Consider the following 26,191-nt stretch of genomic DNA (forward strand, 5'->3'; position numbering starts at 1 on the left):
TGTAGACTGTACTGTAAATCGTGTTTGTCAATTACTTTGCTTACAAAATCTTCTCTTGATAGCTGGCTCAAAGATAGTCCAAACCTTTAGGGTCTAAATTATTAGAAGTTGTAAGTTCTGAATTACAATAATGAGACTTTCCCATAAATTGAGGCCACCATTAAAATATTCCCAAACTTTAAGATGAAATAAATCAAGTGAAGCTAACTATTTTAGAGTTTTCTTAACAGATGGCCCTTTGAGTAAATGGGCAAAACAAAAGTAATTGTTCCTCAATGTGATCAAACTTAAAACAAGGGTATTATTTGCTGTTTTCACCATGTGAGGCACTGAGCTGTGAATATTCACAGAAACATAGAGCAATATTTCTATCCCTGAGCAAACTAAAATTTAACTGAATAGAAGAGATGCATGAAAATATGATAATGACACCAATGAATGGTTGAGGATTGCCAAGTGAGTGCCAATGAGAATATATTTGATGAGATATCGGAGAAGAAAAGGGAAAACAGATTTGACTTGGATCTCAAAGATTGAGTTGGGTTCAGATACTTTACTTGTGCATTCAGCAAATATTTATTGAGTGTCTACTAAGTACCAGGCACCTAGGATAGAACAGTAAACAAATCCAGATAAGGGTCAGCCCTCATAAAGTATGAAAAAGCAAAGGAATCAGACAGGTGGGTGGAGAGCAGAGGGGTGGCAAAGCTGAACAGGTAGATGAGAAAGTATAAAGCCATGTTCAGAAGCTTAGTGAGAAGATCAGTTATATAATAGGACATATGGATACTAAAGGAGAATTATAGGAGATAGAGATGGAGAGTGAATGACTTCATAAACCCAAGAAAAAAATACTATATCTGCTAAGAAATTTGAGAAATAATGCTGTATTCTGAGATTCCCAGTAAAATCAGGTTAACCCTTAGTAAGTTTAGTAGTGAGAAATTGCTTTAAAGATGCACCTCACACATACTCATAAGGGACTTAAGATTGATGGACTCCATTGGTATCTTAATAAATGTTTCTAGATCTAAGACTAAATTCAGTAGAATATTTCCCAAAAGGATGAATAGAGATTACAATAAGCTGTCATCTGTGTCTCAAACACCACTCTTATACAGAAATAGTATCTGTAAATCACTCTAAAGACTGTCTCAAATCATCAAATGCTGAGGCCAAGAGGAGAGCAAAATACATAAGAGTTTGCTTCAAAGAAAGCAAAATTTGATTCGAAGTGAATACAAAGAACGTTGCAAAATTTAGGATAAATCTGGCTGTTTTAAACTTGTACTTTTGATCTTCTCTTTGTTGAAAATCTATATGCCTTAAAAAAAACAATAGTTTAGATAGCCTTTGAGAACAAGAGTTTTATCTACAGAGCCAAAGTAAATTAGAGTGACTAAATTAATGAGAAAGCTCAATAAACAATAAGGTAGCTCAATTGTGATTATAAACAAAGGAATAAGGGTTGTTCATATTAACTTGAGTTGGTCAGTTTTTGCAATACTGGGCAAACTTTATGGGCTCCTCTCTTACCATAAATCTCCAAGCTTGTTTTAAAATCCCTTTTAAGTGTCTCTGTGATAAATGTTGTCTGATGAGCACTGTATCTCTACTAGACTGGCAGCTCCATTAGGGCAGTGATGGGGAATGTTTTATTTACTTCTGTAAATCCAATGATTCACAGTTTCTATTAGTTTTGTTAAATGTTGGTGGATGACTGTAAGGTCTGGCCACATATTAAGTTGTTGAAACACAGAGTCACAGGGTTATTTAATTTTACAAATGGAAAGAACTTGGACGATTACCTCTAATCCTTTCAACTTTGAGATTCAGAGCTTGAGAGCCAGTAATTTCCTTATCTCTTACTCTTGTTCTAGTTTTAATATCACATCTCTTACTCTAGTGTGTTTTCTTCTTGTTTCCTTCAAACCACCACATATACCCACTTAACCCAAAGCCAAAATCCCTTACCCCACAGCCTAAACATTTTATTTGGAAACCAGACCAGGGCTCATTCTTTTTTTTTTTTTTTTTATTTTTAATTAGCGTTGTTATTTATTTAGAAAAACTCCTATAAAATGTACAAAGATAGAGACTTCAGAAGTAATAATCACATTTGAAATTGTTTATGATGAATTAACACAAGCTCAAGACCAAGTTTCGGCAGCTGTAATCAACAAACTATTGAGAATATAACATTCTTTCCAGAGTCAACATAGGTATTTCTAGTGAATCAGAGAATTGAGGCTCTTTCAGGGAAGTAATATGTAGAAGTTGAAGGAAGAGCCATAAACACTATAATCCAGAAACAATTGAATATATAATAATTGAAGAGTAACTACAGTCTATATAATGAGTATATAACTTGACACATTGACAATACCTTCTTTTCTTTCTTTTTTTTTTTTAAACATCTTTATTGGATTATAATTGCTTTACAGTGGTGTGTTAGTTTCTCCTTTATACCATAGTGAGTCAGCTATACATATACATATATCTCCATATCCCTTCCCTCTTGCATCTCCCTCCCACCCTCCCTATCCCACCCCTCTAGGTGGTCACAAAGCACAGAGCTGATCTCCCTGTGCTATGCGGCTGCTTCCCACTAGCTATCTATTTTACATTTGGTGGTGTATATATGTCCATGCCACTCTCTCACTTCATCCCAGCTTACCCTTCCGCCTCCCCATGTCCTCAAGTCTATTCTCTACATCTGCGTCTTTATTCCTGTCCTGCCCCTAGGTTCTTCAGAACCATTTTTCTTTTTTTTTTTTTAGATTCCATATATATGTGTTAGTATACAGTATTTGTTTTTCTCTTTCTGACTTACTTCACTCTGTATGACAGACTCTAGGTCCATCCACCTCACTACAAATAACTCAATTTCGTTTCTTTTTATGGCTGAGTAATATTCCATTGTATATACGTGCCACATATTCTTTATCCATTCATCCGTCGATGGACACTTAGGTTGCTTCCATGTCCTGGCTATTGTAAATAGAGCTGCAATGAACATTGTGGTACACGACTCTTTTTGAATTACCAGGGCTCATTCTTGATCCATCCCTTTCCCTCACAACCCACACTCAACCTTCAACAGGTCCTATGATTATGCCTCAGAATGTATCTAGCATCTCTCTTTTTCTCTGTTCTCACTGTTATCTCACTTTCCCAAACTGTGGAACAGAGCATTGTGCACCTGCTATCAATCCCAGGGGAGGATTCCAGACACTTCTGTCCACTGTGTCTTGGTATCAGAATTGCCAAGGAAAACAACACAGCCAAGCACTGGCTGGAGCAATGCTTTATTCACATAGAAAAAACAGAGCAAGTTCAGCTCCAGTAGTGAGCAGTGTTCCCCCATGGTCAGAGTGTCCCCCACAAAGCTGATGCAGGGCACTCAGTCTACCTGCACCCCTCTGCACCACAGTAGAAAAAACCCAAAACCCTGCTGTGGAGTTTGAAATACTGAAGATGGGGGATGTGCCTGAGGGTCAATGACCTACACACCTAATCAGAACAAAGGAACATTCATTGAGTAAGAAATGGAAAGATATTCTCACACAAGGTGATAGGCCAGCACAGGCTATGTGAGCTTTTTATTCCTTGGTAAGGAAGTGTTCCAGGCCCAGCAGGGGGGAGTCAAAAGACTGCTAGCACGACATTGTCTTTCCCAAAACAAACCCAGTTTTCTTTCACTTCGACTACTGTTAAGTTTGTGAGATTCCTGCTTTCACTCTTGCCTTCACCTATGACCTACCCCCACTAACTATCCTCTACATAGCAACAAGAATGGTCTTCAAAAAATGTATATCCAGTCATGTAATTTCCATGATGAAAATTCCTTAATAACTTCTCTCTTCCATTTGAAAGAAAGGACTCTGAGGTTTTTACTCTGTTACCTGCTCAATGACGGAGCCTTCTGAGGACATTCCAAGACAGTATACAGCCCTGTGGTCTACTTGGAAATCCGTATAGATAACATTTCAAGGGAGATAACCCTGTTGGTGTTGACTGGATAGTCGTAAAAACTTTTTAAAGAGATGAGTGATAGAACTAACCCTTATCTGTAAGTTTTGAATTTATATTGTTTCCTCCCATGTACAAAACCATTTTTTTCCTACAGAGTTTTTTGGTTTTGGTTTTTTGTTTTTGTTTTTGTTTTTTTTGCGTTGGTGGGTTATAAAGGAAAGCAGAATGTTTTATCATGATTTTTGCTTTAGCAACTTTGGGACAAATTAAAAGTCCTAAACTCTGGTGCCAGACTTGTACTTCCTGTCCTAGAGTGTTTCTCCTGGAATATCACTGAGAGTGGAGCATGGCAAATCAGTTGTGTCACTCCAGATCTCCTCCACCCCCTGTGAAAATGCTTATGCTTTGGTTTCAAGTATCCCAGCCATAAGTTTTGGTGAAATGGCTGGTGAGGTGACCAGCTTTCTGCAGCCCTGTGTATGTCACATGAAAGGCTCATTGGAAATCCGCTGTGGCCTTATCCCACTTAGAAACAGGCGTGAGGGGTCAGGTGTCCTGAAAAAGTGCTTTGGAAAGAGGGCCAGGAGCACTTTGGTCCGGCCTCCTGTAGATACGCATGCGAGAGCAATGACTGATGAGTATAATTCCTGCTGGATGAATGGGCCACAATGGAGGCTTTGGGACTGTGAGGCTGGAGAGGAAACTACCAGTCTAGCCAATGGACCTAATATCTTTTGTAATTCCCCCAGCACCCTCGGGTTAAACCAACAAGAAAGGCCTTTGGTTTTGCACTATGATGAGAACGCAGACATTCTGGCTTATTAAGCATTCCCTGCCCACCCCCCACTTCCAATTGAAGGTCACATGAAAGGCCTAGGTCAAGCGATTAACATGATATATTTAGTTGAAAAATGATGCGCAAGATGGTACAGAATGAAAGTGCCAACTCAAGAGTATGGTACTGGTAGACTAGAGGGCAAACTAAAGGATTTGAATTAGTTTTGTCCTGGTTATGAGCTGCTGGCAGGATGAGGGAATCTAAACCTTGTGCATATCATGCACCACTCACCGAGGCAAGTCCGTTGTAAGTACTAAAGGCGCAGACCAGGACAGATAACCTGGTTTGAAGGGGTGGAAGATTTGAAGTTTGGGTGCTGCTGGGAAGAAAAATCAAGCCAGCAGAGGGACATCCTCTGGTCAGGCAGACCTAAAAACTAAAATGAACCATTGGAGAGCCTACTGTATAGCTCAGGGAACTCTACTCAGTGCTCTGTGGTGACCTAAATGGGAAGGAAATCCAAAAAAGGGGGGATGTATGTATACGTATAGCTGATTCACTTTGCTGTACAGTAGAAACTAACAACATTGTAAAGCAACTATACTCTGATAAAAATTAAAAAAATAATAAAATGAAAAAAAAAACAACTTCTCAATGTAATTGAAATGAAATACAAACTTACCAAGATGGTATAAGGTGTCTGAATTATCTGTATTATGTGACATCTCCAGTCTAATCTTTTGCTATGCTCCTCTTTGCCCACTGCCCTTCAAAGCTCATTTTCTACTTATTGAACCATGCTTTTTAAGGAATACTTCTTTTTATGTTCAAAGATCATAAGATCAGGAAAGATCATAAACAAGCTTGGAAGTAATATTATTCCTGGTTCTATAAAAAGTGTATAAGTACTCTCATACTTGAGACTAATGCTATCCTGAAGGAATATTTTACTTCCTACCACACATACCTGTACCCCATGCCTGGCCCCTTAGGAGCAGGGAAGAAAATCTATCTCTGACTGCCCACGCATGCCCTTTTCCCACCTTATTCTCAGTCCAAGTATCAGATGATACAACTGGGCCCATGAATACGACTCCACAACTGAAAGATTTTCAGGAAGGAGGATTTACTATTCTCTAATTTACTGACATTCTTCTACAGCCAGATGATTGCTGGGGATTAGGTATACAGAAAGATATGTTGGAATAAATAACTACTTCAGATTCTTGTGGTGGATATTGATTCAGGTGAGTATGAGACAAATCCCAAAGCATGAATTTTGGCATCAGACATTTTTTTTTTTTTTCCTTTGAACGGTTCATTCTATCAGGGATATTTTGTTACCTGGGTCAAGCTACAAAATTTTGGTATTTCTTTAAAAATTTGATTTCCTCAGGGTCTTAGTAGAGAAGGTGGAAAATCATACACATTCAGCAATGAAGCAGACATATTTTGACTTTCCATTTTCATTGTGCAAATGCACAGCATGCAAATGTGTTTCATTAGCTCCAATTTTTCTCCCAGTAGGTACTTCCAAATCAAAATTAAAATTATATAGATTTACCAGAAGTTTTTAATCGAAATGATTATTTCTGCTGGGGTTCCTTGATTCTCATGTTACAGATGGATTTTGTGGGGAGAAAAAATAATACTGGTAGAAAAAAAAGAAAAAAATAATACTGGAATTATGAGAGAAAAAATTGAATCTTTTGATGTATTTGATGTGAATCTTAGCTCTTATCAATAGCTAAGCTTTAATTAATTATATACTGAAATAGAAGTATTGAGCTGAAACTACTCTCTCCGCTGCTTCCTTTTATTGAAAGCTTGTTCCATTTAGGTTTCTCCTTTCTTTGGTCTATGTCTACAAGTTTTGAATATAGGATTCAGTCACATATTTTTGACAGGAGAAAAATCATTTATACTGAAAGGAAGGTGATCCTATCTAACAAACTGAAAGTGAAAAATGTTGCCAGGGAACTTCAGTAGGGCCCTTTAGCCATGTAGAGACTATATATTATTATACATTATGTAGTGCCTAGTATGTATTCAATCAAAGCTACTGGTAATAAGAAAAATAAACATCTGGGTTAACAGATTAACAGGTAGAAGATCATTTAATCCTTTGGATAATATGCTCAATTAAAAGTTTGAAACAGTTATCACCTGACGGATTCTTGTTTCAGTGACCTTTGAAACTCATTGGATAATCTCTTGCTAAGTTTTTCTGCTTATGGGCTCCCCTTTATTGGGGCTTTGCCATGTTTCACTCAAGAAATATGATGAATATGAATCTTACACTCCTCCTCTAGGCTTCCAAAATCCAGAAAAGCCCTTTGACAAAAACTAGCATAGATCGTTCATCATTATATTTCTCAGGCAATTAAGATGATGCCTGCCACATATGAGGTGCCCAATAAATGTTGACTGATTGTATTAGTCTGAGTTCTCCAGAGAAACTCACGTGATTATGGAGGCTGAGAAGTCATCCTGCATTTGGCAAGCTGGAGACCCAGTAAAGCAGATGGTGTAAATTCCAGTTTGAGTCCCAGTCAGAAGGCGTGAGAAACCTGATGTCCCAGCACAAAGAAAGTCAGGCAGAGAGACTGAATCCTCTCTTACTCCACCTTTTTGTTCTATTCAGGCCTTCGATGGATTGGATGAGGCCTACCCACATTGGGGAGGACAGTCTGCTTTACTCAATGTACTGATTTAAATGTTAATCTCATCCAGAAACACCCTCACAGATACACTCAGAATAATGTTTAACCAAAAATCTTAGCACCCCATGGCCTACTTACATCCACAAATAAAATTAGCCACAACATTGACTGACTGAATAAATGAATGAAAGCATACTTTGGAAATTCCCATAAGATGATATAATCAGTGCTGTTAGGGCTTTGTGGCAGGGTTATCAGGGGAACATAGATAAAGTAGGGAAGGGCTGGTGACAGTTATATGATGTAAAACAAAATATCATACAACTTTAAGAGCTTGCTTTTCTGTTATTTGGATGATTTGCCTGCCTTGAATTAAGCACAATTTACAAGTAGGCCTAACAGATATTAGCCACATTCATAATCAACTTTCATGAATGTTGTGACCGATTGTTAGCCATGCGTAATGCAATTTAAGCTTGATGGAAAGCCTGAGTCTGAATTCTGTAAAACTATTCATAACTATTGATTATAAAACAATCTCAGGTTTTGTAATAAGAATTTTATCTGCAGAGTAGAGAATGACAATAAAGTTATCGTTAAAGCCTGTGGAGGTAAACATCTCTTCATGAAATCGATATACTCTGAATAGTATTTTTACAATTCACAGTGAATAGAATACACTGAAAAGAGGGTTAGAATCATTAGCAAAATATCCTTTTGTATATCTTAAGATGTGCTTGTTTTAGAAAAATAATGAGAAAAATAACTTTCTCCCTTTAAAAAATATTTATTAACATAATTTTATATGGTCATATAATGTTAAGTACAGTGGATATACCATAATTTGCTTAAGAAATCACCAATTGTACAATTAGCCCATTTTCTATTGTTCACTATTTTCTTTTTTATTTTGGGGGGATTTATTTATTTATTTACTTTTTATATTGTTCACTATTTTAAATAATGCTGTACTGAATAATTGTGTGTGTGTGTATATATATATGTATATATATAACTTTTTTCTTCATATATTTATGGAAAGATTCCTAGAAGTGGAGTTCTTGGGTTAAATTATTATGATGCACATTAACAAATCACTTTTCAAAGGTAGCATATCAACTCATGCTTTCAGAATTACTGTTCATAATTTTTTGAAATCATTGCAACCTTAATAGGCTAAAGTGCTATATTATTTTCAGTTTTTGATTACTAATGAACATTTTTCTACATTAGAAGTTTGTCCTTTAAAGAATTCCTATAGAAAATCTTATAATAAAGTAAAACAAGCGAACAAACAACTCCTGTTTGGTCTGCATTATGAGAATGAGTTTCCATTTGGCTTAATACATATATACAGGTAAAAGGCTAGTTTCAGTCATCAAAGAGATGGTGATACAGGTAGGAGAAAATGTAGCTGCCACTGTACAGGGGATGCCATCTAGCTCTTCCTTGAAGAAGGATTCTATTCTAACCTTCACGTACAATAATGGCATCGATGTTCAATATAATTTGATTAGATTTTATGAAGAATCTCTCTCCAGGAAGACAATATCACGTGAGTTTGAGGAAGAGGTGGTAAAGCTCACTTCATTATTTAATCTTGTGCTGGGAAATATATGTTGTATAATAGCTCAGAAGGATGAAAAAAAAAGCTTTTAACATGCTACCCAGAAAAATGCTTCCAAAATCTGCCTCTGTTTGACCCTGGAGTTAACAAAAGACATGGATGGGCCAAGCCAAATCATTCTTGACTGATTGCAGATAATGAAGTCAAGAGATGCCAACAGAGTTGTTAGTACATGGGTGTAGTTCATATCTGAAAACAATCTCCAGGGGAAGGTTAGGTGGGGCCTGAAATCCAGCTCTGGATTTGCTAGCCAATCCCATGGGGTACCTTTTTAAACTCATCCCTTCAAAGATGGCACCCTTTTCCAATTCTTATAAAGGTGTCATGTTGGCTACCAGAGGCCCTAAGGATGTTATTAAGAAGGATGACTTGGAGAATCCTGAATTGCTGCTCCATAGATTTGAAGGCCAAGAATCTAGCAGGGCTACTTGATGAGATTAGGAATAGATCTGCCTTCAAACTGTCTCTTGATCACTCACAGGAGTCCCAAAATGACCACTTGGTTCTAAGTCTTACGTATAATCAGTTTTCAGAGATCTGGGAAAATACCAGCCCTTTAGAGTATTTATATTGAACAAACCCCAAGGGTGATTCTGAAAAAGACTTATTTGATGACATTTCTCATTGACTATTTTTTGCCAAGGAAATGAGTTCATTATGTGCTGCTAATCTTGCAGAGCTGGACAGACAAACTGTGTAATTTGCCTACAGTTTTCTTTCCCTTTCACACTTCTTCTGTTACATCCTTCTGAGTTCAACTAATTGGCCACATGTATGTTTCTTATAAGATCACACACTGAAGGAGTGTGGCCGGTACCTGACAGACATACTTCCTAGACTTGTTTCACAATGCCACATTCCAGCCATGGCTCTTTAGCCAACTACCTAGGAGTCTGTAATTTCAGCAGTGAAAATGAAGTTGCTAAAACAGAAACAAAAACCTGGGGGAAAACATAAAGAGGGAAATGATAACTCTCAGAGGGACATACAGAAATACGCTTAAAACATATTCTAAGAATCCTTTATTGGTCTTCTGGCTTCTGAAAAGCAACCAAATCTAGAAAACTTCTCTGGATTATGTCTCTTCTCTTCCCCTGAGCTCATTTGAAAGTTAAAAGGGGGCAAACAAGGTCTGGCTTTGAAGGGAGTTGGCCGTGAAGCTTTAATTTGGAGCAAACAAAGCATTTACTTCAGCTCTCCTCTGGCAGTTACAGGATATTACCACACTGCTGAATATTTAAAAGCAAGAGACATTTCCAATCCCAAGGTCTGTCCCCCAATTGATAAGTCTATTTTTTATTAAATGAACTTTAATTACTTAATAATTAGACCTTCCATTGGAGGAGATGTGGGTCCTGATAGTCTGCCAAAGAGGCCAGAGGGCAAATCAGAAGAACGTGCCATTTTGAGATTAGAATTTAAAAGAAGGAATAGGCCCAATCTGAGGGCGTTGTGGGTGGAGGAGAGGCCTCCCAGGAGGAGGAGGAGAGTCCTGGCATAAACCTGGAATGCTTTATTTCCACTTTTGCTTAAAAAGCAAAGTAGCTTAGAATTAAATGAACAAGAGTGCGTGTCTAAGCTATTCAAACTTTCTGACTATCTGGATCTGAATGAAAGATTTCTCCTAGTCTATGTGATGCGTGTGTGCATGGGTAGAAGAGTGCGGAGAGACTATTGTTCTCATTATTTTAATTCTCAGAGCCTAACACTTTTGACGTCCCTGCAGATTTCCCAGCTTTGCATTCATTGCCATGGTGATTTTCTACCTCATTTTTTTAGCATCACAAAGGAAAAGCCCAAATGAAAAATGTTTGCTGCTTTGCTGTTAACATTTCTACTGCCCTGGTGACAGCCAACAGTTTGGTTGTGCCTAGCTCCTGAAAAAATCTGTACTGGCCAGAGCCTGATTGATGGCTGGAGCCATTGCCCTGCCTGTCCCAGCTGGGTGGGGGCTAGTCCTGAGACCACTGATAACTTTGTTTCCGGGGACAGTGATTTGAAGGAAGACGGGGAAATCTCATTCGAAATATCACTGTTTCACAATTTAAACTTACGGGCCTTAGATAAAATTTTCATGGATACGCTAGACATCGCTCCCCCCACCCCCTCACAATCTTTTCAAATGAAAGGCTGTATGGGTTGACTTTGTATGCTTATTAGGCTCAGCTCTTTTTCACTTTCCCTGAATAAATCCTTGTTTTCCTCTCTCTCTTTACGCTCTTCTTCCTGGATTTCCCAGTGTACAAGAGCCTGGGATATTTGCCTAAACTAATTATCTGACCAATCATACATACTTTCTCATTAGACATATTTGATGGACGATTATATGCCATGCACTGTGCTAAGTGCTCAGAGTACAGAATAAAATAGAACCAGCTCTGCTTTTGTGGAATTTACAGGTTAGCTGGGAAGATGGCTATTAAATTAACTCCACAGTTAATAAGTTATAATTGAAGTAAATGTTGCAAAGGGGACATACAGGAATAATTGGTTCTATCTCGACTTGGGGGAGGCCCCTCTGAGGAAGTGAGAATTCTGATACTGTGTTGGTACTATGAAATCCCAGGTAATTAAGCGTTTGATAGTTAGTAAATGTTCTAGAAAAGAATTGTAGTTATGGCTGCTTATCAGGCCTTGAGTAACATTTAACAAAGTAACCTATATAAATAGACACTTAATGAATGCTTTTAGTGTTAAAATTAGTGTTAGAGAATTAGGAAGTATCCTTTACAAAAATCGAAATAAACAGGGTGAGACCCATTTCTCCTGGGTACTCTCATAATGGCTATATATCGCTTGCTAACAACATTTAATCCTTATTATACAACGGTAATTAGGATAGTTAACATCAATAAAATTTCTGATGCTGAAGCCCAGGCACTTTTACAATAGTAAAAGTAGCTTATAAAATTTAAGTTATAAGTGTCTATGTTTATCATTTCTAGGACAGGGGATAAAATGGAGTTCCCATATATGCGTGCCTGATTTTTCCATATGTAAAACAACGTGTTCTTTCCTTATTATGGTTCCTGAACTGACCCCGCACTAATAGGTGCTGGTCTTTGTTAACGTACAGAGGTGCGAGTAATGTGTAAACCTGTCAGTTAGCTGGGATGAGACACTTCCAACAAGTCCAGCTGTCTTAGAATCCTGGGCCAGGCTAGGTGTGAAGGAAGGAACCTTGAGTATAATTCGTTCTGGGAAACAGACTTTCCCCAAGGCTAATAATGAAAGGCCTCCATGGAAACAACCCAGCATAGGTTTGTATGCTATTTTTAATTGCACAATACTTCAGGCTGAAGTTTGTCTGTAAAAATTCAATCTGGGGCAGAATGTACTTACTAAACAGAGTTTTCCAGTATTGTGCTGATACTTGGTGGTTGAAGAATCAGGAAGTACTGTTACATTAAAAAAAAACAAAACAACCTCCTTTGGGGACATTTTCACTTAGATTGGGGAAATGGGGTATTTTAAGAAGTATCATTCAGGACAAAACCTTTTTTTAAACCATCATACATAATGTAAACATTTGAATGAGTTTCGTTCCCTTTCCAGTTCCATCTATAAAGTGGAGACAGTAATACTTAAAGAGCTGTTGTTAGGATTAAAGGAGTTAATTTATAAAGGAGCTTAGAATAGTGTCAGTGATAAAACTCAAGTCTCTTGTGTCATTGGTCTGGATCCAGCAGCTCTCCGGGGAATCACATTGCATGGGGGTTGAATTGATGGTTCTTGTCATATGTAAAACCCTGAGACAAACCTTGAGGGTTGATTTAGGATTTTCTGTTTGTTCTTTGGGTTTTTCATTTCATTTTGTTTTGGTACCATTTCTCTGTTTACCAACTGATATCAAATGGAGGCAAGGAGCAACAATTAAACAAACAAACAAACAAAAAACCCCCCTGTCTGTTCTTGTACGAAAGTGGGACATTCCCAAGGAGAAGAGAAAGGTTCCACTCGGTTCCTAAAATCACCAAAAGCCCCATCCTAGAATTCAGCCCAGTTGGTTGATGCCAAGGGAAAAAGGCGTCTTTTTAATGGATAGAGATGATCAGTCACTATTTATGGTTTGATGGTGGCCTTGAACAGCTCTAGTCTGTAAAAAAAAAAAAAAAAGGCCAAGGTCTGGCTAAATAATGAAGCAGAGAAGTGACCCCCCAGGTAATCTGGCACCCAGGTGTGTTATTCACCATCCTAAACTGCCACAGAGTATGTTAGAAAGTGATGCACCAACACTCAAATGCAGTTATCAAAATTTTTATTCTTGTAATAGTCTACTTAGACATGGAACCTCAGTAAATATTTGTGGGTTTTTTTTTCTTTCAGTAGATATTTGATATATTCTGTGGACTGAAAAAATACATATACAAACATATAAACACTTGTCAGCCTTTTATTTAAACAGTCAACTATGTCATTCTATCTGTAAGTTATAAGTTCTGTAAAAATTCAAACGATAAAGGGATGATTTCTGGTAAGTAAGACTAAGGAAAAGAGGATTTTTTTGGCTTAGTACTTTAAGAATGGTGACAGATTTGATAGGTAGATGTTAGGGGAGAAGGTATACTTCTTAAGAGGAAATTTCATGAGAAATAACAATCAAGAGGGAGCCAGGTATAGACCTGTTCAATAAATCCAAGAATTCTTTCGTAGCAGTTGTGGAAGATGAGCCTGGAAGGAACACTGTATTAGATTCTTGGGTACTAGGATTTAAGGTATGAGACAATATTAGAAAATGGAATGTTAGAGTTTCTTGAGTGAAAAGAACCAAAAAACTTTGGTGATTTAGAAATGCTCCTCTTTTGACTATGTTTAGAATGGATTTAGGTAAGAAAAGAGTAGTGATAGGAATACCATTTGTGTTATGATTACAGTCTATCAAATGTGATCTAATGAGTTGAACCAGGCTTTTTCCATGAACAGGCTCTTGATGAGCAGGTAGCTATTTTTCTTGAAGATCTAGTTAAAATTATACCTGCATCTTTGTATTGTATTAGAGCATTAAATGACTCTTATGAAAATACTGTATTTCATTCTTATGAGTTACAGTGAGTTTAATGTTCTTAAGTAGATGCTCATACTCTGCCTTGAAAATATAGTACTAAGTTGATCGCCTATAACTTCTTCTTTTAATACTGTTGCTCGTTTGTTGCACGACCGTGAGCTGAGAGTGCTCAAAGACAGCACAATACTGGAAGCATTAATTCAAGCCATATAGAACCTCGTAAACCTAGAATTTCTTTTTGATGCTTGGGGTTTCCTTTGTAGAGACACAAAGAAAAAGCTACAAATCATGTTTATAATTTCTCACTATATCAAATAATCAACTATTTGAAGTTTTCAAACATTGCATCATTAAATTTTAAGTAAGAGGTAATTCCAACCCCCTGTTTATTAAGATCTAAAATAACCATAGTGAATAAGCATGTGGAACAATAGCCAATTCCATTAAGCCCAATTATATTAATATATAATCTCATGCCTCATCTATGATTCTTCCAGCTAGATGAAGTTTATATAAAGGAACCAACTGCTGAGTATCAATTTGAATTACTCTTTCATTTTATGTTTTATTCTATGCTCTAGAACTCTGAAGGTGAATTTTGTGAATACCACAGACATTCAGATGTAAAATACATATTTAGAATTTTATCCAGTGTATGTAGCTTGTACAGGACCATATATCTGAATATATAGAAGTATCCAGATATTTTATCAACTTATCAAAAATATTTTATTCTTACCTCCTTTGTATAAAATGTATAACTTGTATGTGTGAGTAAATTACTCCCAACGGTGTTTCCTTAACTATAAAATAAAATGCTAGGGATGTGAAGACCAAGAAAAAAACTATTAAGGAAACAAGTCAGAAACGTATTTGAAAAATATCTTGATGTATGTAACCATCACAACATCTGGACACTACTCATTGCAGATTTGCCTTGTGTAGTATATATAAACCATTCGCTGTTCAAGTATATGCTTTAAATCCATGCCAAAGCCAATCAGTAGTAGATTAATGTGGCTTCTTTTGAATACACTCAAGATTATACACTACAAACAGCCTGGAAATTGGACTTTGAATAATGAGCTAGGGCACAAGTTAATGGATTCCTTTTGGTCCTCGTTCAGTGGTGGATCCAGCATAGTTATAGATTAGTTCCAGTTAACTGAATGAGAAGAATAAAATTAGGCATGTGGTTTGCTCCCACTGTAGACACATCTGTACTGTTGAGACAAATAGCTCCATGGATCTAGATTCCAGGTGAGTAATTTTAATACCTAAGTGTAGGATATATTTCCATTGATAAATTAACATATGCATCAAAATTCATATTTCTCTATGGTCTAGAATTAATTGTCCTTGCTAAACCATGGTGCCACATCTCCAGGTCTGTAGGTCTGTTTATGAGTGTGGCGGTAGTGAGTGGTAGACCATCGTTGGCAACTTAAATCTATTCCGTATGTGATACTGATGTAATTTCCTTTTTCATAGATTCAGTTACCCTGTGGCTCAAAAGACTAATCCCTGAAAGGGACATGAAATGCTACCTTAGCCTAGGGTATGAGACTTCTCTACAGCACTTTTGATTTTCTCTCATATTAAATTATGATGTTTTAGCCTAGGTCATTTTGCCTTTGCCCTTTTCACTCCAGCAAAATTTTTATCAGATTATAGGGAAAGTTAGGTTTGTGAGAATTAATAGACCCCAAATAAACCTAACAGTAGTTAAAACTGAACACATTAGAATTTGTTATTAACTAAATATTGGTAGAAAGTTTCTTGACAAAATTTAAACTAAGACCTAGGAAACTTTGACCTACTTATAATAGATCTATAAAATAAAAATCGCAGTAATGCAAATATGATCAGAAAAACTTGACATGAAACCCAAACTGATGAATGAATCAAATTTTATTGTGAAATGCACATACAGGGAAACCAATTCCAGTAAAATTAAAATATTGGCATATAACTGTGATGAATAGAACACAAATCAAGAAATTAAAATTATTTAATTGGATTAACTCTAGAAAGTAAAATTGCCAATGATCCATCAATGGTGACATAATTCATTCAAATATGTTTGTTTGTAATCACAAAAAATGTTTTCACGGTCAAAGCACTAGGGTCACAAATATCCGTCTGTTCATAAAAGGGGGTTCAAGAGGGCAGGCTCCAAATATCTTCTACCCTTCTCATATACAGCATCATGATGGAGGAGGCTTCTCTCTCACCATCCTTCATGCTCAGTGATAGCCAGTTTATTTATTTTGTTGTCTTTTCATTTTCCCCTGCCTTTGCTTAATCATCCATATGGATGCGTCTTTTTTACATGTTATTTCAAATGGACATAATAGTAGCTGTATTTGTTGAATTCACTACTATCCCATTTTATAGCCCAAAGAAATGAAACAAGTTGCCAAAGGACTCACACAGAGTAGGTGGCCCAGCCAGACTAGAAACACAAACTAGTCTAATTCCAACTTAAGCATTTTTTCATTTCACCACAGCTATAACTGGCAAATACTGATGATCATTTACCTTAAGGAGTCAGCCTATAATTGGTGGTTAATATGACTCATCTTTCTTGAAACTGCGCTAGGTTATGTCATATGGCCAGTCCTTCATAAATTCCCATAACTTCATAGTCCTTTGTCCAAAGTTGGCTAACAGCAAGAGCATAGGATGAGAATTTGGAAGAACCAGGTCCCCTTGGCAGAATTATATCGTAGTAACTGTGTGAATGCATGTGGAATTTCACTTTTCTGAACCTCAGTTCCCTCATGTATAAAATTAAGATGATCTTGCCTGCTTTGTTTGTTTTATAAGGCTGTTTTATTACCCAATAAAAACAAAACAGTTAGCTTCTAGAGATTAATGGCAGCATCTTTATCATTTTTTAGTCACGGAAACTACTGTAGGGCCAGACATAATGTGGTAAAATGTGAAGAGCAAACGAGATGTATTTTGAGAAGATGCTTTGTAGGATACAATTTTCTAAAAAGAATACAGATGTGATTTTTTTATTTGGTGACTATTGTGCCTCCTCTGAAAGATTTATCCTTTGTTCTTTGTGTTTCTCCTAGGACCACTGAGGTTCCTCTCCCAGACAGAATCTGTCACTGCCTTCATGGGCGACACAGTGCTACTCAAGTGTGAAGTCATTGGGGAGCCGATGCCAACAATACACTGGCAGAAAAACCAACAAGACCTGACTCCCATCCCGGGCGACTCCCGCGTGGTGGTCTTGCCCTCTGGAGCCTTGCAAATCAGTAGACTTCAACTGGGAGACATTGGAATCTATCGATGCTTAGCCCGGAATCCAGCCAGCTCAAGAACAGGAAATGAAGCAGAAGTCAGAATCTTATCAGGTATTGCTGATAAGATTAGTGTTCTTTATTCTCTTCAGAATTATATTTTCTAGAGTTGTTTGAGCAATTTTTCCTTTAACACATATTTAGTAGTTTTTTTTAAGTTCTGTATTGTGTATTGGGTTTAGTTTTATATTTTTTTCTTCTTTTCTAAATGAACCATTAGATGAGGGTATGCCAAAAGCTTTTCTTATCTTTCCATGGTTTGTAGTTGAACTTTCCAGTACAACAGAAACAGGTATTTTCCTTATATTTGGCTTCATTCACTCACTCATTCCATTAATAGTTAATGAGTGCTTCTTTGTGCAAAGCCCATTGCTAAACATTTTTATGTTATTTGATTTTCCTCTGGTAATAGTCTAAGAGGTAGTTATTGTTATCCCCATTTTCAGAGGATGAAGGTGAGGCTTAGCAAGGTTAAGAGCCTTCCCCAGCTTAATATTGAACTTTCATTTGCTTATCCATTCATACACTCATTTCTGAGAAGCATTGTGCTAAGTACTAGGGATACAGCAATGACTAAGACTGACACAGAGCCTGGCTTATATAGAATTCTGGGTGAACATGGACATACGAGTAATTACAATAAAGTGTGATTGATATTATGATAAAGAAAGTGTTTCTCTCCATCTGTTATCTCCCTTTCTCTTCCCTGGAAAATCTCTAAGACTCTGGCCTCATTTTTCTCTCCTAAATAATCGGAAGTTAGAATGGATATTTTCTAAGATCTCTTCCAATAACTGCTACTATCTTATATCTATGTAATACCTATCAATACTTTCTCATTTAATTTTACTTGTGGGGTTTATTTAGACTCATTTGTGAGAATCACAAAGAAGGCAACACTTGAGTAATTGTAACAGACTCACTGTCAAAGCACTGGCGTTGGCTCTTGTCTCCACATTCTGTATGTAGTGATCACAAGTCCTTCCACTAGGTAGAGGGTAACATCCCCAAGTCATTCCAAATGCAGACTGGCAATGTGATTGAAAGTTTCCAGAGACCTTAATTAGGACATCTCTAAAACCGCTTCTAACCCTTTTGTGGATTCTCTCCTCTGTTAGTCACAGGGATACTGATTTAAATGTGTCAATAACCATCAGTGACACTGTTGCCTTCCATCCTCTAGGCAGTGACAGATGCAAATGCAGCATTTATTCCCAACACGTACATGCATTTACTTACGCATCCATTAGATACACAAAAATTTTAAATATTTATATTCACATACCCTTAGTAATGCATCTGAGTCAATCAGATGCAAAGCCCAGGTAAGCCACACAGAAAATTGGCAAGAATATGTTTGACTATCTTAATATGACTGAAAAGTCTGTTTTCCAGTGGTATTAAGGGATAAAGTTGGACTAATTAAATATTAAATATGAAATGGAAACATTTGAAAGACACAGAGACATAATCATCAAATCACCATTTACATTCATTTCTTCACCTTGCAAAACACATTTGCATTGTAATCCATGGAGATTTATTTAAAGCCAAATTTCATATTGTTAATTTGGCTAAAATCAAGAATATGTCGCTGTACTTTGGAGGTGTGTGGGTATTACTTACCTGGATGAAAACTCATATTTTTTTTTGAAATCACTATATCTAATGAGAATTTTTCTCAAAGTTCTATGAGTTCAAATATAAACTTCACAAAGGAGTTATGAGCTAAGTTAATAAACACACACACGTTATTAGCATACTTGATTAATCCTGTATTGTATACTGTTGATCACATAAAGAACCTGCTGGAAGACCATGTTTGTCCCATTTATGCCAGAGTTTGCAAGCTGGTTTAGAGGTCAAATTCACAAATCCACAACAAGTACAAAATTGAGTGAGAGAATGAGTAAATGAATGAATAAATGCTCAATCCCAGCTTCTTTTAGTTGCCATTTAGCGTTTCCTAATTTTTAAAATCGTGCTAATCCTTTCTTAATCAATTTCCACTTTCTATAAGTACCAGTTTGAGGAAGTCATAATTGCACAGGTATATTGCCCTTTCTCTATTAAAACATGTATTTAATAGGGTAAGATAGACACAGTTAAAATAGAAATCCATTATATTATTAACATGACTTAGAAACATTAAAGTGGTACGTATATGGTTACCACTCTTTAAAAAAAAATACATTCTTCCATGGCCATTTAAATATCGTGTTGACTGATGAACTTATCCATTTTCCCTTTAGTTTGAAACATAAATGCCAATTTGAAGTTCTGCAACTTTGTTCAACACTTGTTTTTACCACAGTTCATAAAGAGAGTATTTTCATTTGTGTGCGTATGTGTGGAGAGTTATCCGTTTCTAAATAATATGTAATATGATGCCCTTATTCAAATTTATGTAGAATACATTTCAGGTTGCCACTTTTATGTATCAGGTGTCTAATATCACCAAGTAACAGAGATTTATTAAATTCAGATTTTAAGAATCAAATAGTTGTTTCGAAATGCTGTCTTCCAGCAAGCAGTTGCAGTTTATTCACTACATAAATACTTTACTCAACAAGCTTTTGAGTGAATCTTATGTACCTGTCATCACACAGGTTACTAGGAATACAAAGTTGAAAGATAATGCCCCCGCAAATGGTTGTCTAGTGGGTGAAATAGATAAAGCAAGTAGACCGTTCTTTGAAAGAAGAAATACAGAGTGCCATCCCCTTACATAAGAGAGAAAAGCAATGTGCCAGTCTTGAAGAACAAGTAGTAGCTAGGCCAAGAGAAGACTACACCAGGAGGAAAGAACCACATCAGCAAAACACAGAGAAAATAGAGATAAAAACTTTTCAGAGGCACTGCACTCATTCAGAGGAACTGAATGCATTCTGTTTAACTGGGTCATAGGGCATAGGAAGTGTTGAAGGAGGAGAAATTGGAAGCAAGGACGATAAACTGAAGGAAGAAAGATACGGTAGAATGTACAGCATTAATTCTGGAGAGAAATGATCAAAAGCTGCTACTAAAGTGGTATCAGAAAGGATTCCGAAATGAAGAGGAGTGGGGAGATATTAAGGACAGGTCTTGGAGACATATCAGATGTGCCTCAAGAGGGAGGGGATGGAGTGCACGCTCAGATGAAGCTAGGTAGTGGCACTTTTCCTGAGATTAGGAGCAGGGTAGTGGTGTTATTGTGCTCAAATTAAATTACAAATTTTTTAAAGAGATTTTTCTCATAACATTGTATATTTTCAAGATTAAATGAATAATTATTTGTTTCATTAAAAGGTAGAAAAATTGGTAACTAATTTGTTGATTAATGTTTGAAGACAAAATTCTGGGGAATTATATATTTTTAACAGAGTAGGTTACTATTAAATTATTGTAAAGGATTTTTTTTTTTTTTTGAAATATTGATAACAAAACACTAAGAGTTGAGATGGTTTAAAATGTCTCATTGTCTGTGATGGAGAATGTAGCAGGGATTGAAACAGCCATAGTGCTCGTCAGGTCCACTTTATTCAGATCTCATCGTGTCTGAGTGCCGAACAGTAGATTGAATTGATGAATTATAAATCTGCTTTGGGCACTAGGTTGACTGAAATAACTGGCCCATACACTGGAACTCTGATTTCAGTTTTCTTAATGGCCTAATTGAATTGATCAATTGGTAATTCAATCTGTTGTTCATTCGTTTAACTATAATTAGATGATTCTGGATCCTTGATAGACTTGAACTAAATATCTGTGTAATTAGAGACATTGGCTTTTAATGGAATAAGTTGGACTAAAATATATTTTGAATGATTTTTCTCTATAATATTTATTTTTTATTGGAATAAATTTTAATAGAAACCATCCCAAAAGGCATATTATTTAAAAGGAAAACTGTGTTTTTTGGTTTTAAAAGAGTTTCAGAATATGTTCATCTCTAAGAATTTATTATAAACCAATGGATGCATTAAACTTTTTATTTTGAAATTTACCATCGAGCCAGACAGTTAATTCATAGCCATATGACTAATATAAGGCAGGGAATGGTAAATTTAGGTAAATATCTCTAGTTCCAAATCAACACAGACAAGGGATACATCAATTCTAGGTAGAAACTTTGCAAAGTCTTTAGAGATTACTTTTGTAGGTCATCAGGAGATAACCATTTGTAGAATGATAATAGCAGGTGATCAATCTAGAGTTAGAAGCTGAACCTGCCTTATGGAGAACCTTGAGTCCCATGTCTAGGAATTTAGACTTGATTCTATTCACTTTATTCGTGATCGGGGATCCTTAAAGGTTTTTGAACAATGGATTCAATGGCATAAAACACACTCAGAAAAACAGAAACAGGGAACTGAAGAGCAAATCACATTAATGTATTACCTGATAGTTTTGTATTGTACTTAAAGTTTTTCCCTGCTTTGAAGGATTTTCCCATAGTTTGCTTTCCTTCTTTAGGCTAGTTTTGACTAAAACTATTTCCTATGCCATGCTATAAACAGGACACACTTGGTCTTTCATAGATCCAAGTTGGATAAAATGATTTCTTCTGCTTCTCTCTAATCTGTACTTAGAAAAGAATAAAGTAACAGACCATATTACCTTTAAACCATGTGAAGTTTGTGTTTCCTAATAAATATTATATTAGATGTAATCCAGATTGCATGAAGGGGTTAGCATGTGGACTATCATCTATCATTTCCGTGGATTTGGTTTATGTTGATCAATTAATTAATATTTAAAATTCCCAGTTTGAACTATTATTATGATAGAAGTGTGAAAAGCACGGAGTCTGATACCAAAGTACAAATCTCAATTTCACCACTTGCAAGTTGTGCAATTAGAGCAAATTACTTAATCTAAGTCTTAATTTATTAACCTTGCAAAATGTAGAGAGTAATTTCATACAATTTCATAGGGTGGTTATGAGGCTGCAATTTTTTGGGCCAAGTATAATGCCTAGAATTGCTAAGTCCTTAGTAACTATCATAATTACTTTGGCATCTTAGAAATTCCTCTTTTAAAGATTTTGATTCTCATATCAAGATTATTTTTCTTTTATTAAGTTACCTGACTTTGATTCTGGATATCAAAGTATTCATTTTCCTAGTGGTAGTTAATTACATGTTTTGTGCTATTTATGCATAGTACTCTTTATTTTCTTCATTTCCTTTTCACATCTGTTAGAAGTCAGAGTATCCTGCAACTATTTCCTCTCTAGTAACTCATTGATACATGATCTTCACCCTTACCTCTCTGTCAACATCATTTCTTTGGCTATATGAAATATCGCAACAGACACTGGCTTAGAAATAAGAGTTAGCCAATAAATAAGACTTCTTAATATCTTATCTTTGTTAGTCATTGCCAATTCTTTTAATCCTCTAAAATCCTTGGTTTCCTTAGCTGTTTAGAAGTTGGACTAAATCAGCCTTTCCAAATCTCATTACCGAGGATCTCTTTTATTATTTTATCCACATTCATCCACAACTCTGTCTTCATAATTGTAATGTTTAAGAGTAGAAGTTTGCTAGACAAATTCTAATATTTCAAAACCATGAGGCCATGCTAAAATACAACAATTAAAGGTCAAAAATCAATCTCATAAAATAGGAGACTTTTACATTTATATTTAAAAAAAAAAAATTAAAGTCAGTTTATATTGTCATAGAAAGCAGACCAAAAGAAGATTTGATACTTTTTATTGTATAAACTGACTGCCCAGGCAGTGAACTGACCAAGTTCCATGTCATGATTTTCCCCGCTCCCCTCACATGATAACTTTATCCAGCCTTTTTGGGGAGCCTGAGCTGGGCAGAGCACAGAAACCAATGGACAAGCATGTTATATGAATTAGTTATTGTAAGTTAGGTCTTTTAGCCAATGCAAGATAACTGAGATAACCAGTGTTTCACACAGAGTTGATGAAATCCCATTTAAATGCAACAAAGTCTCATATGTTAGCAAATCTAAGCTGACTTACTGTGGATACGTAAGACAACGCGTAGACAACGTCTGTTTGCTTTTTGAATTTGCTAAGAATAAATCTGCATCTCCCAGTGCTATTTTGGGGGTGATCAACAAGGTCCAGGATTCCAAGTTGAAAGTACTTGGAATACTGGGAGATCTATGACATTTTTTTTGCCAAGTCTATCATTCTAATGTCACCAGTGATCTCTCCTTCACCAAATTCACTAGTTTATCTATGTTCATCCTTGATATTGAGTGAGTTTAGATATTGATTATACTATCTAATCTTAAATTTCATTCCCTAAATGAAATTTGCTATTTCACATAAGGTTAAAAGCAAAAACAATATGCTTGAGATTGCCCTCCACAAGGAGGAATAAACATTTCTTGAAAAGGAGAGAGCTTGTCTCTCCCTGAGTCTACTGGGCTGACATATGGTCAGTTCTGCGTTTACTAGGGATATGACATTAAGCAGCCCTGGGCGGGTGACTGAAGGGTCAGGTAGTCTTCCCTATTTCATACACAAACAAGAGGGTTTCTCCAGAGGTGTGTGGAAGCAAAACCCATAACCTATGAGTGCAAAAGTCACAAAAATTAATGAAAGAACTGGTAGAATTTTCTTCTTTGGTCCTGTTGGACATCAGTTTATTCCTCGAGCATAAAAGAAGACACATTTAGTCAAGAGTTATGGGCACACCTTCATTTATTCAACATTGGCCAAATAGGAAATATTTTGAATACTTTTGATTCTTTATCAAAAATGAGAGAATAACAAATCCATTACTTTTCTGGAAAGTTATAAGTGCTGCTTTATGCATTTATATAAATTATGAAGATTTCTAGGTTCCCTAAACTAACTTTGACACAGCATAATGGCAACATTTGTTTTCTGGGATTCTACTGTCAGCTGTAAAATTAAAAAAAAAATCATTCTGTAAAAGAAAAATCACTTCCTTCAGATCTGCTGTAAAATGAAACTGATAGACTCAAAATTTGCCTGTGAGACAGAAGGGATATAACCACATGCCAATGATAGGAATAGACACTCCCTTTCTTCTTCCAAACTCTAACTACAAATAGCAGTATGTGTGTGTACATGGAGATGGAAAGAGGAAATATGAACAGATGTAGGAGTATTTACAGATAGGGAATGCCATTTTTAGCACTGAATTGGTGTAAACAAGGAAGGAAAGTAATAGAATCCTAGAGCTTCTGAGAAATGGCTCCCTTCTTCTTCTCTGTTCAAAGCTCCTTGGCTTTTGGCCAGATGGAGGTTTTGTTTTTTATTAAATCAATTTAGATTCCTGTGATCCGTGTGGATTAGGCTGGTTTTTAATGAAAGACACTCTAAAAGAGTTAGAAGGAGTTTCGTGGAATTTTTGGCTCAGAGCACATATTAGGGTACTTACTTTTGTTTGAAAACACATGGTACCTGCTGAATTTCCTAAAACAGAACTAGATTGGGGATGGCTAAGCAGCCAGCAGGTGGACAGTAGGTTAGCTTGAAACTGAGGACAGAGGCTCTGTGAAGTTAAATTAATTTGTAACTCTTATACCTGGGAAGAAATCAAAGAGAATATCCCATTGTAGCCTGCAGTGCCCTTTTATTTCCAATTGGAAAAGTGTTTGATATTCCACTGAGGCAGGAATTTAATAAAGAAAACAAGAGTATACAGTGAGGAGAAAAGGTTTTGCATTCAGAAAGCATAAAAATTAAAAGCAAATACTAGTTATTTTGAGGAAGACAGTCATTAAGTTGTAAAAACCAGTATTTTTTTTCTTGCTGACACAGATGCCAATGGTCCATCATTAAATTTATCTATGCCTCAGTTATTCTTTAGATTCTGCCATGTTAAGTTTAGTGTTGATGTTCCTAAACAATAGTTTAGGAAAATGGCCCCATTTAAAAAAAAAAATGTCATTGCAGGGTAAGAATGCCTTCCAGTTTGCACAAGATAGTCCTGGTCACACTTGATGTCCTAGAATAATTATAAAGAGAGTTACCTTTCATTCTGAAACATATCCCAAGTTGCATAATTTATATATTCAACCTGGTCATGGATCATGAAGGAAGACAAAATTCTGTGGCCCCAAGGCATTTGGGAAAACCTGTGAATGCAGAGAGTCAAATCTAGCTTTGAGCTGGCCTCAGAGATTCAATAAATTTGGCCAGTGTACTAAGGTCTAACAAAACCTTTTTTTGGGGGGGTGTGGGGAGGTGGGGTGAGGATATGTCTTTAAATGGAAAATATTCTCTCCACTTTAACTAGTGCACTTTCTCCATGCCTCTTTAGTGCATGGGCCCTGAGGATAGCTGAGTTCTTACTTCCGAATTGTGAAGTGTAGGTTAAATGTGTCAGTTTATTGATCCAAGATGCTTTTTAACTTGCAATGGTCTATTGCTGAAATATTTAAGTTTTGCACTACTTTCCTAACTGCAAAATAATAATGATGATTGGTGAGGAGGAGGAGGAAAAGGAGGAGAAAAGGTATATTTAATTTATCAATTTCTACTTCTACTTGAACGATGCAAAATTATTCCCATGTTGAAAGGAAATGGGCTTCTTGAATGCCTCAGAAAACTGCTTAATTTGTTGAGACTGTGGCTATATCTTCAAAGTGTGGTCTATGAACTCCTAGCATTTCTCGAGATGATTTCAGGGGATCTGTGAGGTCAAACCTATTTTAACAAGAATCCTAATGTGTTTGGGGGGTATTTTTTCACTATGGTGACCTAAGAACGTCTTTGATGAAGCAGTAAAAATTATTAATTTTATTAAATATTGATTCTTAAATACATATCTTTTTAATATTCTGCATGTCAAAATGGGAAATATACATCAAGGATATCAAAGTACA

General features: G+C 36.2%; 1 protein-coding gene across 1 annotated transcript in view; it reads left to right on the forward strand.

Moving 5' to 3' along the window:
• Positions 1-26,191, forward strand: part of DCC (DCC netrin 1 receptor) — a 1,173,736-nt gene that overhangs the window by 515,737 nt on the left and 631,808 nt on the right. The window contains exon 7 of the mRNA XM_059893793.1: positions 17,135-17,419. Within this exon, the coding sequence (XP_059749776.1) occupies positions 17,135-17,419 (285 nt within the window). The remainder of the gene's footprint in view (positions 1-17,134; positions 17,420-26,191) is intronic.

Source organism: Balaenoptera ricei, chromosome 14 (genome assembly GCF_028023285.1).
Source record: "Balaenoptera ricei isolate mBalRic1 chromosome 14, mBalRic1.hap2, whole genome shotgun sequence".
NCBI classification, from domain to species: Eukaryota; Metazoa; Chordata; class Mammalia; order Artiodactyla; family Balaenopteridae; genus Balaenoptera; species Balaenoptera ricei.